The sequence below is a fragment of the Triticum aestivum genome, chromosome 2B, assembly GCF_018294505.1.
Source record: "Triticum aestivum cultivar Chinese Spring chromosome 2B, IWGSC CS RefSeq v2.1, whole genome shotgun sequence".
NCBI classification, from domain to species: Eukaryota; Viridiplantae; Streptophyta; class Magnoliopsida; order Poales; family Poaceae; genus Triticum; species Triticum aestivum.
In genome coordinates this window covers 704,828,460-704,842,768 of record NC_057798.1, presented here as the reverse complement: position 1 = coordinate 704,842,768, position 14,309 = coordinate 704,828,460, and the positions used below count along the sequence as shown (strand labels likewise).

Here is a 14,309-nt window from a genome sequence, read left to right as displayed (position 1 = left end):
TTGTTTCTTCTCCCACTTCGGTTCACTATAGTCACCTTCTTCGTGTTCTACAATATATTCGTGGCATGATATCTCACCGTCTCTTCTTTCCTCGTTCTAGCTCGTTACAACTCCAGGCCTATTCAGATGCTACATGGGCTAGTGATCCTTTGGATCGCCGTTCACTTTCTGCTTACCGTGTCTTTCTGCAGAGAATACCTTGCTGAAAACCACTTGTCATTTCCGTCTGCTCCTCGTTGGGTTGGACACTCTTACTTATCGAAAGGACTATGATTGATCCCCTATACTTGTGGGTCATCACTGCTCCATTTCCTTGCTGGAATGAGTACTTTTATCTCCAAATTCTTGCTGAAATGATTTCTTGCATGCAATGTCACTTGCTAGAACTTATTTATACTCCATTTATTTGCTGGAATGAGTACTTTTATAGCCAAATTCTTGTTGAAATGTGTTCTTTCATGCATTAGCTGGAATTTACTTATACTCCCATTCCTTGATGAAATGATTACTTTTGTTAATGAGGGACCACAAGGAAGATGAATCCTTCCTAAACAAGCCTATTAAACATTATGAGGAGATGATGATTATCATTGGAGCAAGCATGGCTACGGGGCAATACGCAAAAGGCACGAGTGACCCTTTAGCTACAAAGGTGATTGATCTTGAAGAACAGAGAACCAACAAAGCTGCTACCACAAATGAAGAGGTTTCCCAATCACACACTTGTGACAAGTCAGCTGCTCCCAAGTTAAAGAAAGCCAAAACTAATCCTTCTGTAGAAGACATGATGGTTGCAACCATAATGGCTTCAAGTGAAAGGCTTGTTGTTGTCATTGAGAAACTAGCTAGCAACGCTAACCTCACCACTTATGGCATTTGGGATGAGATGAAAGAACTATCTGGCTTTGATGTGGATTTTCTTGCTCATTACTATGCCTATTTGGTTGACAATCCTCGTGTTGCGACAACATTCAAGGTCTTGCGGATGTTCAAAGAAAGATTTGGATCTCTAGGTATGTGAAGAGTACCTTTCCTGAAGCCGAAGCATGATGTGTTTATATGGGTGTTTGACTTATGCTCTTGATGACAACCAAAACAATGGAGTTATGGGTTGTATGGACTTGTTCTTGTGATTAGAACGAAAACATTGAACTATGCATGGGTTGTATAACTATATACATTTGATCTAGTTTCATATGAAATGTCGAACTATGAGCTCCATGCACTTGTGTTTTATATGTGCAAATATTAAACTATGATGTGTATTGAAGTTAAAGTTAGCTTGCACAACTGATTAATTTGTTTGGGTATAATGCTAATTTTCTACAAATGTTCTCATATCATATTTGATTGCCTCATATTGAAAACAGAAAAATGGCTATCTCCAACTAATGATTCATCCTTCTAATCAAACAAAACATGGGCTAACCTTATCCACACAACCAAACAAAAAAAAATGGCTATCTCAATCCAGCTAAATAAGTAATTGCTGGGTTGGATAGGATAGGAGCAGGACGAGTAGAGTAGGCAGTGAAGGAGTGAGGCGTCCTGTCTTCTTCCACCGACCACACCCACCGATCAGGACTCAGCATCACTGTGAGCGACTGACACTCGATGAATCGCCAAGGAAGCGAGAGGGGAAACCAGCCAGCCACCGCCCACAAACCCCAGCCAGGCCAATCCCCAAGCTTCCTCTTGCAAACCCTAGCAATGGCGACGCCGCTGTGAATCGGATCTGATCGGACCGGATCGAAGATGGGTTCTTCCCGAGGTAACCGCAACGTGAGGGCACGGCGTGCCGTGAAGGCCATGAAGCTCCTCGGCATCCCCAGGGAGCAGACCGCCCCCGTCCTCAAGCGCCTGATCGAGCTCTACGACGACAACTGGCAGCTCATCGAGGCCGAGTCCTACCGCGCCCTCGCCGACGCCATCTTCGACGAACAGGTCCCTCCCTTTCTCCCTTCCTTCCTTCCTGCCCCCCTTCCGGCATCCATCCATACCGAGAACCCCCGCTGTCGGAGGAGCTGATGAAATGGTTGCTCTGTTTCCAGGCGAACGGCGGGCCAGCCAATGGCGGGGATCAGGTGCAGGGGCAGGGGGAGCTCGATCTGGAGCTGGAGGAGACAGGCACCATGCCGGAAATGTTCACGCCGGAGGATGACGACCAGCGCCCTTCTACCTCCCTCGCCGTCGTCCGCAAGGACCCGGATAAGCACATCAGCGCACCACGCTCAGGGACTGGTCCCAGAGCAAACCCCCTTGGCGCTCACCCAACTCAAGCCGCTTCCCCTACACAGACCAGAGCGCTAAGCAAGCAGAGGCAGATGCAGATGCAGATGATGGATGAAGATTTTCAGCAGCCTGTCTTCCTGAGAGAGCCCAAGCCTGAACCTGTCGACATGGATGCAGTGGACTGTCTGAATGTGCAACCTGGCTTGATTCACCGTTCGCGCAAGCGCAGTGCGCCATCCTTGGAGCTTTTGGCATTGCCTACGCCTGAACAAACTCCTAGACAGATTTCAGAAGGTTCGCACTGACAATCTGAACTCATTCATCATTTTGTCCCGGTGCTATAGACGACACGTTGAGCATATTGCCTGTCTTTTATTTTCAGATCATGACATTTTGACATTGTCTATGCACTGGGTGGTCATTTTAGTGTTTTAACCAATTAAGCAGTAGAAGAACGATGTTCCCTTCGTGCTATCCTGGCCTTATATCATGCTTAAAAAATACACTTTCTGTTTAGTAAGCCACTTGTCCTTTAGCATCCCTACCATTGAAGATATGTTAAGTACAGAATCAGGATTTGTTAATACAATTTGTGAGATACCTTTCCACATGCATAAAGTTGGGGTTGCTAGCATCATTTAGAGAACATACACCTTTCAATTGATCGGTTCAGTTTCGTATATTGTTCATCTGGGCTCTTATATTCACAAATTGCTCCCAACACTGGTTGCAACCTTTGCTTGGTAACTTAACATGTTAAATAAGGCTTTCTGCACTTTTGAGGTTCCACCTGCTGAACCTTTGCTTTAACATGTTAAATAAGTCTTTAATCAATCACATCTTGCTGTTATTTTTTTCTTCTGAGCAATGGTCTTACTCTTTTGAACTTTTAACTTTATATAGGTGATAGAAACAGGACAATTCAGCGTTGCAGAGATAGGGAAATGCCTACTTTATCGGTAGAGCCAGCGAGCAGCACAATAAACAATGGAACGGGATCTGGAGTTGGAAATGTGCAGGAAGCACCTTGTTTAGATGTTGATATAGCATCATCCCCTAGGGGTGATGTTAAGATGTCTCTGAAATTCAATATAGACCCATCAAAGTTCCACATGCCTGCTTTAGAAGCAGTTTTCAAGATGGTTGAAAACAAATGTCTTCGCTCTCCTGATTTTTCCATTCGCAGCATCATGACTGAGATGTGCCAGTGTATTGTGCAACAAGGCACTGAACATACCGTGGAGCATAATACCCAATCAGATATTGTTGGTAATGGCAGCTTGTCAGAGAATGGTATAAATAGAAAACAGAAAGCTAGAGAAGAACCGTTGGTTTCGAAAGGCTTGGAGAGTGGTCCAGCAAATTCAACCCTTGCCCAGCAACACCATTTGGCACTTTCTGTATCGAAGACTATTCATGACATAACTGATATATCCAAGGGAGAAGAAAATGTGAGGATATCGATTGCAGATGAATCTGGCAGAGAGAAATGCCCACCTTCCTTTTATTATATGCCAACAAATGCTGTATCCCAGAATGCTCTTGTTAGCATGTTTCTTGCAAAGATTGGCAGTGAAGACTGTTGCCCTGAATGCTTTGACAACTGCTTGTCCTCACCGGCACCATGTGCTTGTGCAAGAGAAACTGGGGGTGAATATGCATACACACTGGACGGTTTGGTTAAGCCAGCATTCATTGATGAATGTGTCTCTATGAACCGATTCCCAGAAGAACATCACAGGGTGTATTGTAAAACTTGCCCGCTTGAGAGGTCTAGAAACAAAGCCTCGCCAGAGCCTTGCAGGGGCCACCTTGTTAGGAAATTCATCAAGGAATGCTGGAGCAAATGTGGGTGTAACATGCAATGTGGTAACCGTGTGGTTCAGCGTGGCATAAGATGCAATCTGCAGGTAACATTTAATGTTTTTGTAAACGTAGACTGTTGGGGCAATATAATGGCACATTTCCTTTATTTGCCATATGCAGCATCCTGACTGGTACTTTTATTATCTACTAGGTGTTCTTTACTGAAGAAGGGAGGGGTTGGGGGCTTCGCACACTCGATGATTTGCCAAAAGGCACTTTTGTTTGTGAATATGCTGGGGAGATACTAACACATACAGAACTGCATGAAAGGGCCATTCAAAATATGCAGAATGCTAGGTATACACATCCAATACTTTTGGATGCCGGTTGGTGTTCTGGAGGGGAGCCGAAGGATGAAGAGGCTTTATGCCTAGATGGAACATTCTATGGGAATGTTGGCAGATTCATCAACCACAGGTGTGCGCTTTTTCTTAACAGTCATGTTTAGGATGCTCATTTTAAATGACAGCAAAGGGAAAGAGGCTTAACTTTATTTTGTCTTCCTAAAAAAAATCTGGTTGTAACACTCCATGTAGATGCTGTGATGCAAATGTAGCAATGCTTAACTTTAAATTGTCTTCCTAAAAAAGATCTGGTTGTAACACTCCATGTAGATGCTGTGATGCAAATCTAGCGATGATTCCTATTGAAGTGGAGACTCCTGATCATCAGTATTATCATGTAAGCTGCACTCCACAACTTTGTTATGTACCTGTAGCAGGCTCTGAAAATACCATACCATAAGATAGACACACTAAGGTGATGATCTTATTTTTATTTTCTTGTTCATAAAACAGGTTGCATTCTTCACAAGCAAGAAGGTGGAGGCTTTTGAGGAACTGACATGGGTATGTGCATTATACAGTTTCTTGCTATTGATGCAGCATGTATGCAACTTTTGTTCATATAGACAAATGTCTGAATGAGGAAGACTGCCAAATCCTGTGTACCTGCAAAGGTTAACGAATCCCATGGTATAGGTTGTTGCTGTCTAAGTGAGGTTGAGGTTGCTGTTCTATTTCTCAAGTCTTCTCTCTGAATGCATGTATATCCAGTGATCAATTTCTTTGTAGAATTTCCTTCGCATGACCGCATCAATGCCAGTACTATGTCTCTGATCGCAATCATATGTGTTTACAACTGTTGGCTTTATCTTCCATTTACTGATCCCATCCCCAAGAATTTGGTTTCATTTGTACTCCGTACTTATCTTTTAAGAAGTGGAAAGTGCGTCTCTGCTGCAAGATGAAAAAAAATGTACACTTTGGACACTAGAGCTGCAACAGAACAGGAATGGTTAGTGAGATGTTGTTTGCTGGTTTCAGGACTACGGCATAGATTTCGACGACGAGAGGCAGCCCGTGAAGGCGTTCGAGTGCCTGTGCGGAAGCAGATATTGCCGGGGAGGTCGGCGCCACCTTCTAAGTACGCGCTTGTTTGTTTGTCATCGCTTATCCTGGAAGAGTGTTGGCATTTTGTTTGTTTTGAAGGCGTGCCTAGTACTGAGCGTTTCTGGGTTGTTTTGCAGGGAAGGAGAGGAGGAGGAGCAGAGTTACCGGCACCGCGGGATGAGCCGAGGTATTAGAAGGTTGTTGATGCGATGCGATGGTTGCTTGTTTAGGAAGGGCTAATTAACCAACTAGCTAGGGTAATCAAGTAGTAATGTCACAAGCAAGGTGCTGCAGGTGGAAGAATGTATGTATGTAGTAGGTAGTTTGGCGTGTGCATTTTGGACAAGTGATGGATGGTATGGTAAGGGTAAGGGTAAGGCGGAGGAGACGATGGCTCTTCTCTTCTCTGCTCTGTGTAGAAGTAAAATGTGTATGGATCAAGTGACCTCGCTCGCTCTTAATATTAGTAGAACAAGATGTACTTGCTAGTCCAGATGTGCATATACATTCATGGATATTTGTATGTTACACCTGGCACCCAACTGGAAACAATCCTAGTGGGCTGAGTTGGTTTGCTGTTGAACTGAAACCGTTTCTTTCAGCTGCTGTGCTCCAGTACAAACTTGCTGGTTGTAACTCAGCTCATTACCCTTCTCCTAAGCAGTAGCACAGCCACAGCATACGCAACACAGGCAGCAGCATATTCCCCCCCTCCTGCGCTGCTGCCGTGCCGGTTTGCCTTCCTACTTGTGTTTTTTGTGCTACCTCTCCTTTTGGATTGTTGTCAGATCTGTTATAAATAAAGTTTACCAAAGTACATTGAGATCCTTGGGCCATTGAACGCCCACTGGCGTCACCAGAATGAGCCGTCACTCGTAGCTCTCGCCGCTCCTGTACCGGAGCCGGCCCAGCCTTGTCAATGACAGCGGCGCGCGCAGGGGGGGTGGGTGGGTCTTCCCCAGGGCGTCGAAAAAGAGCGGCCTGGGGGCGAACCGGCGCTAGATCGGCTTCTGGGGTTCGTTTCTCCCCAGATGCCCCCCCCCCCCCCCCCCGCACCCCATATTCAAACCCCATCGTTTTCGCTCAAAAAAAACCACAAAGAGGTGATCATCGCAATAGTTCGGCGAAAGGACACGCAGTAGTTCGGCGTACAAAAAGGAAGGACGCGGACGGAGTGCATCAAACGTTGGAGCCTTAGTTTTCTCTTCTCGCTGGGCGGCCCTGGCCTTGGCGTCGGCGAGGCAGTGCTCGATGGACTCTTGCACGCGCGCGGCAGCCGACTCGGCGTGTTTCGCCTTCTTGGCACCTTTGTTGCCGTCCGGGCGTCCGTCGGACGCGCCCGCGGTCGGCGCGTCCGGCTTGTACGTCTCTTTGGCCTTGGCGAGGGTGCGTCTGACGCCTGCCCATTTCTCACACTTGTCAATCCGCTTGAAGACGTGAAGGTACTTGAACTCTACATCGTTGTTGTAATCGTGGAACATGGCGAACATGCGTAGCAGCTGCGCTGAGGAAAAGAACATCAGTCGGCACGCGCACGGCGAGAGGGCGCACACACAACGAAAGGCGACAGTAAGGATGGCGTGCTATACCTGATCCTCGACGCTGGTGCCGCCCTCCGGGCGAGCCGCGACCTCCTTGGCGATCCCATGCCATTTGTTGCACGCCGTTTGGATGAGCCCCCAATGGTTCGCCATCGCCTTCGACCACGCTTCATGTGCACGCCTTTGAAGTAGGGGTCGACGAGCTTCCACTCGTCGAACTCGGCCTTGATGCGGGCCCAATACGTCTCGATGCTCTAGTTCGTGCCGGTGACTGGGTCGAGGCAGACGACCTTCCACGCTTCGGCGAGGCACTCCTCTTCCTTGGACGCCCACTTGATGCGTGGCTCGCTGGTCTTGGCCTTCTTCTTCTTCTTCTTCTTGCCTTTCCTCGTCGGCGACGGCTCCTCCTCCTCTTCTTCCTCCTCCTTCGGCTCTTCCTTGCTGTAGTCGAGCTCGTCGTCCATGTCGCCGATGTCAATCGAGCCGTCTTGGGTAGTGAACCCGGGGGAAGCGGCGGCGGCTTCCAAGCCGGTTGCGATGATGTCTTCCATGTCGGCCTCTGTCACGTCGGCGTCGCCGAGATGCAACGAGGAGGAGGCTTGCGAATAGAGGCCGCGGCGAAGTGGTGGCGTCGGTGAGGCTGCATAGTCAGGCGGCGAGTACGTGTAGGGCGGGTACTGCACGCCAGCGAACGCGGGCGAGGGCGTGCGCTGGACTGGGCGCCCATGGGGGAAGGTGATGTTGGGGTTGAAGCCACCATGGGCGTCGCATCGGCATAGCCCGGCGACGGCGTGCTCCATGGGTGCGGCGACGACGAGAACCCGGCCGGAGAGCCGACGCTTTGCTGGCTCCAGGCCGCGTACGGGTGCCCACCGGGTGGATTCATCATCGCCGCGCGCGCCGCGTCAGCTTGTTCGGCCGCATGCTCCGCCGCCGCCGCAGCCGCAGCATGCGCCGCTCTCTCCCCGACCTTCTTGGCCCCGTTGCGCCTGTCGGCGGTGACGGCCTCCCGGCGCTCCACATTCGCCTTCCACTCGGCGTTGCTCATGCCGGGGGGCTTGGACAGCGGCACCCTCGGCTTGCTTTGCTTCGGTTGGGCGACGGCGGCGGTTGTGGGATCCATGGCGGCGCGGGGCATCACGTACTTCTTCGGCGGCATGACGGGCGGAAGGGGGAGGAGGCAGGGCTTTGGCGGGAGAAATGGAGAAGAGAGGGAAGAGGAGGGGGGAACCGGGAGGAAACGGCGGGAAAAGGGCTTCCTGTCGCCGACAGAGCGGCCCAACGCCGCTTTTCGCTTCTGTCGGCGCGCCCAGGCGACACCCGGCCGCTTGGGTTTGGGGCGGGATTGCCGGCTCTAAATTTCGCCCAAATCGGCGCTAAACGAGATCCTGGGGGCGCGACTGGGCCGATTTTCGGCCATCGGTGCTAAAAATTCGGCGGGGAGGGGGGAGGAGGCTGTTGGGGGCGTGGCTGGAGATGCTCTTAAGGACCAGCGTCCCGGAGCCACGGTTGTCGTCATTAAACCTTGTGATGATCTGGAGAACCTACCACCAAATCTCGTCGTCGTGTATGCATGATGAGAAACGCTAACCTTCCCGCCTTGAGCATATTCTTGCTACACGAGCCCTTTATTGCAACATGGTAATCCATTTATAGATATGTATGTGGACAAAATAAATTTACAACAGATGGAAACTCATTAAGAAATATATTAAAACAATTAATTATTTTATATCCATGCAAACAAATTTTAGGGCACCCTAATTTGTATATGTCCTTAGAGCATCTCCAACCGCGCCCCCAAAAAGGCCTCCCTAGGCGATTTTTTCGCGCCGGCGACGAAAAAACGGCCCAGTTGCGTCCCCAGGAGCCCGATTTTCGCTGGCCTGGGCCGAAATAAGCGCCGGAGGACCCAGCCTGAATCCGGCGCGCCGGGGGGCACCCGGGGGCGCCGAGAAAATCGTTTTTGGCGCGAAAGAGCCGCGGGCCCGCCGAGTCAGTGACACGGACGCTTTGTCGCCCTCATCGCCTCGGTTCCCTCGGAAATCAATGCCAAGGCAACCGCCGCCAGTCAGCCTTGCCATTCCTCACGGGCGGCGCGCCGACGCCTCCCCTCCCGCGCACGCGTACACACGGGCACGGTGCACACTCGGGCGTGGCTATATAAGCCGGTGGCCTCCCTCCCGGCCACACCAAGCCCTAGCCACCGAGCTCTCCCTCTTGTGCGCCGCCGCCGAGCCCTCCCTCTCCCTCCCCCGTGCGCCGCCTCCGAGCCCTCCCTCTCCCCCCTTCCTCCGTGCCCTGATGGACGAGCGTTTCCCCGGCGACGAGGCGGCGGCCAACGGCTTCGGCCGCCGCTCGCTGCGCGAACATGAGTCGTGGCTCCTGTTCCAGGCCAACATCCCGGCGCCGCCGGACATGCGCGCCGGGCCGACGGGGTGGAGGCTCAGCAACGGAGGAGTGCCCATTCCCCCGTTGCCCGACGTCGTGGCGCGCCCTGGCTACTTCGTCGACGAGGTTGAGATCGTGCGCGCCTCCCTCATCGACGAGCAACGCGCCCTCCCCCAGTACGCCGCCGACAACCACGCGGCGTGGGCGGCGTACTTCGAGCGCCGTCAGCAGCAGAGGCTGGCGTCCACCAACGGGGCGCCGGTGGTGGGCGGCACGAAGAACAGCGAGGGGCGCCACCTTTGGTGGGGCGTCCCCGGCCGCACGCTCGAGGGCGTGCTGACGCACCTTGAGGGCGGCAACAACCCACCGCTGGCATACCCTCCCCCGGCGAGGACAGCTGCCCTGGCCCATCGCCGACGCGTCGGGCAATGGATGCCCAGGAGGTTCGACTCCTCCTCGCCGTCCTCCTCGCACTCCTCCTCATGGGCTTCTTCCCACTCCTCCGGCTCTTCGGCGCTGCTCGACGTCAAGGCCGAGCCCGCGGCGGAGATGCCGCTCGGCCGACGCACTCATAGCATCGGCATCTTCATCAACGAGGGCGGCTGGCGCGCCTCCTCCTCGGCTCCTCCGCGCTTCGTCAAGCCAAAGACGGAGCCGGGCCTCCCCACCGTGAAGACGAAGCACGGCGACGTGGAGCTCGACGACGAAACGGCCCTGGAATGGGCGCGCAAGGACTCCCTGAAGATGGCGAGGGAGCGCCAGTGCGCCGCCCCACTGCGGTTCGAGCAGCGCCGCCGGGGCCGCGACGAAGGAGGAGTCATTGTCATCGAGGACAGGGACGACGACGATGCGCCGCCGCCACCAGTCCGCGTTGGCGACGCCGGTCAGGGGTCTACCAGGGACGGCCACATCAAGGAGGAGAAGGCCGACGACGACGGCGGCGACGACAATGACTACTCGGCGTTCAACGATTTCTTTTTTAGCTATATTTTGCTATGTACCGCCGAACATGTCAATATATGCCAATGTTTGCCGAAATTTAGCCGTGTTTAACCAAACTTCGCTGTACGTTTTCTTTTTTGAAAAAGTTATGCGCATCTGGGGGCGGCCCTGGGGCCGGCGATTGGGGACCAACTCATCCCAGACCCTTTTTTCCGCCGACTCGCCCCCAGGCGGCGATTTTAGGCGCCCCCTGGAAGGCCAACGGCCGGAGATGCTCTTAGCTTCGTTTGCTTTGTACTACTAAGGTATGTGTCGTGTGTTGTGATGGGGGTAAAAAGTTTTAACTCAATAAGAGGACCATACCAGACAAATCTTGATGCAAGCAAATAGATAAAATAAGATTATATTTTGGTTATAAAGCATACTCCCTCTCTCTCAGTTTACAGGGCGTGCACATACCCTCAGGTCGTCTATTTGACCAACCTAATACAAGTCATATATTATAAAAAAATATATCAATATAAAATTCAGATGTTCTATTTTCAAACCGTATAATTTTTGTGTTATATAATTTATATTAGAGTGATAAAATTGGCAACCTAGATATACGTGCAGGACTTGTAAACTGAGACGGAGGGAGTACATTTTTGTCATTGTTTAAACTGATAAAGTAGGCATGTGTTCTAATTGATCCATTTTATCGAGTTATTGAAGATAAGAGACTGATTGCTATTTATTTATTTATGGACCATGAATTTATTGGGTTATTAAAGATGTATGGCCGGTTTTAACATAAGAAGCAATTTGTTTATGGACTGTGAATTTACTACTATACTATAGATTGATTTGCTTTACCTTTTTAAAAAGGGACGCTTTATTACTTCAAAGATTTAAGTATTGCACCCGGCATCTACATAACTAAAATGCACACAGCCAAACAAGGTTCTCTCACACAAAATAAAAATGAAAAGGAGAAATACAAAGAAATATGTAGAATCCGTATAATGGCTAAAGAGAGAGGGGGGGGGGGGGATCCTAAGATCATGCCGACACCCATGTTGGGTAAAAGTACCCCTCGTCGTAGCCTCCAATCGTTCACACACCTCCGTAAATAGGTTCCGGTTCTCCACGCGTTGTAGAGAGGACCATAAACAAAGAGTGTCGATACATGTGTAGATAACTTGTATCAGATAAGTACTTTTATCATTAAAAGCCTTATCATTTCTACATAGCCAAGCGACCAAATGACGACAAGCGCTCCAGAAGAGTTATAAACCTGTGATCAATCCCGTGTAGCCAGTTGCCAAATACATTAACAACACTACAAAAAGGATACAAGCCAGAAGCTATTTGGATGACTTACCATATAAAACGAGCCAATTTGCACTAGAAGAATAGATGTTTTATTTGTCTCATCATGGTGACAAAAGACACATTACGAACTTTCATGCCAATTCCTCTTAATAAGGTTATCTTTAGTAAGAATGACTCCGTGGCGGAAATACCATGCAAAAATTTTATTCTTAAGAGACATCTTCATCTTTCAGATCTTCTTATTACCGTTAGTCACATTAGATTGGATTAACGCTCTATACATAGATCTCACTAAGAATTATCAGTTGTCATGTATGTTCCATTGAAATACACCGGACCCATGTAACAATTGCATCGTAGACAACCGATTGAGCAGGATGTTTCACGATTGGAGTCTGGGTTCAATTAAATCTCTTTTGAATGTCGCATTTGACGAAAATGATTTCGCTACCGTGACGATAGTATCGCCCTTGTGGCGCACAATGTTGTATAGAGTCGGAGTGTCGCATTTTTCGAGCCACTTGTCCTCCCGAATCAGTGGAGCCAGAAAGGGATAGAAATTGAAACTTTTTAGTGGAGCAACCGAGGAAAGAGTGAGACATGTGTAAAATGGGAGACGAAACATTATCTCTTTTTCACGTAAGTACTAGGTACGTGCCCGTGCATTGCCAGAGGGCCAAATATTTTTTATCTCAATAAATTTGGTAGCCTGGCTCATGCATGGTAAGTAAATTAATATGATTGTGCAGCGTACGGAAAGGTGCATGAAATATGGCATGAAATTGAGCGGCTAATCACCCGATATTGCAAAAAGGTAAATAAATTAATGTCATTGAGTGGCGTACTTGGAATGTGCGGTTAATATGGCATGGTGGAAAAAAACTGACCGGATGAAAAGAAATCAATGGACGGACATGGTGGAAGAGGAACTGGTTGATGAAGAGCTCCGCGTGGCAGAAAAAGGAATGCTACTTATCTCTTACGATTAAAAGAGAATTGATACGTCGTTATTTCGCACACATTCATTAATACAAAAACAAATTTGAAAACCGAGTGCCGAATTAATAGGGAAATCAAGACATTAATGTAATTAATTGGCTAGACAACTAGTAATGAAGTTTGTCTAAGTAGACATTTTTTTGCGCCAAATCAATTTGGAAACCGAGACATTAATGTAATTAATTCATTATTAGTCAAGGATAACTAGGCATGCAAATAATTAGTAGAAGCAATTTTTTGCAAACGTATTTTCCCTAATAGTAGAGATTCTTTTCAAAATAACTCATAATCTACCTTTTCGCATGCACTCCGGTAATTAGTCATCAGCGTCATAAGAGCAAGTACAATAGAGCTGAGTCAGTGGGCTATAAGAAATAAACTAGTATATTTCTGCTTAGTTGGAGGAAAGAGAAGAGGAGAGAGAAGGTAAGCGGGCTCTTCATGAAGAGCCAGCTCTAGCACGTGCTCCTAGGCACTTTGTGAGAATGAAAGGTGGACCACATAATAAAAAAGTAGTACACTTTTTTTATCTACTATTGTACATGTTGGCTATAAGACAGGCTATAGGTGACACGGCACAGGCTTATAGTCAGCAGCTGGCTATACTATTAACCATGCTATAACACAGTCAATGCCATGGCGCCCGAGGACAATCGGCCACACGCCACTACTCTCCAAATTTTTATTTCATCCTGTAGTAACGCCCAGGTACTTAGAGGGTGCTTGGATACGTTTTAGTCCCATGACTAAAAGTAGTGGGACTAAAACTTGCTAGCCTCACCCATGCTTGGATACAAATACTAAATAGACTAAAATCAAGTTAAAGAGCATTTATTATCCTCCAAACCCTCCAATCCAGAACTCGCATGTGTTAAAGAAGAGAAGTTAAATGAGGAGAGAGAGGACTAATCCACATTTTAGTAGGGTTCCACTAACTAAAATATTTTAGTCTCAAGACTAGTTCTAGTCTCTCTTTAATCGGGGGTGATTGGAACTTTAGCCTCTAAAAAAGACTAGTTTTAGTCAGACTAAAAATAGTCCCTTGGATCCAAGCATGCTCTTAGCTAAGGTTTTTAAGTCCACTACTCCTAAACAAACGCGTTATGGCAGAAACATTGAATGTCGGTCCTTCGTTATCTTAAATCTGATGCCTAGATTGCTCCAATTGCGTCGGATGTACTCGCTCCGTTTTTATTTACTTTGCATTAGGTTTGACTGAAATCAAACTTCGTAAAGTTTGACCAAGTTTATGAAAAAGTATAAACATTTACCATAACAAATCTATATGATGTGAAAGTAGATTGAGTAATGAATCTAATGCTATTGGTTTGTTATTGTATATATCAATATTTTTGTTTATAAACTTTGTCAAACTTTACAAAGATTGACTTTGACAAAAACTAATATGCGGAATAAATAAAAATGAAGGGAGTATATAGACCTATTTCAGAATAGATTCATGCATTTTGCTTCGCATTTAAAATCTCAAAAAGCCTTATATTTAGAAACGGATAGAGCATAATAATAAGAAAATGATAGAGATAGGGATAGAGATTTCCCGTAAAAAAAAAGAGATAGGGATAGAGATATGTATCCTAGCTGGAAAGGGAGTCGCGTGACGTCTGCCCATCTG

At 48.2% G+C, this 14,309-nt stretch overlaps 1 protein-coding gene across 2 annotated transcripts; it reads left to right on the top strand.

Annotated features, from left to right (window-relative positions):
• The first annotated feature begins 1,512 nt into the window (after positions 1-1,512).
• LOC123046844 (histone-lysine N-methyltransferase SUVR4) lies at positions 1,513-6,090 on the top strand. Of its 2 annotated transcripts, XM_044470275.1 has the most exons (8): positions 1,515-1,944; positions 2,052-2,526; positions 3,136-4,142; positions 4,250-4,515; positions 4,713-4,779; positions 4,896-4,946; positions 5,424-5,523; positions 5,627-6,090. In XM_044470275.1, the coding sequence occupies exons 1-8, from the start codon at positions 1,756-1,758 to the stop codon at positions 5,668-5,670; spliced, it is 2,199 nt and encodes a 732-aa protein (XP_044326210.1). In that variant the 5' UTR covers positions 1,515-1,755; the 3' UTR covers positions 5,671-6,090. The 2 variants fall into 2 exon arrangements, with proteins under 2 accessions (XP_044326211.1, XP_044326210.1); XM_044470276.1 differs by lacking the exons at positions 4,896-4,946; positions 5,424-5,523; positions 5,627-6,090 and having other exon boundaries at positions 1,513-1,944; positions 4,635-4,764.
• Positions 6,091-14,309: the final 8,219 nt, after the last annotated feature.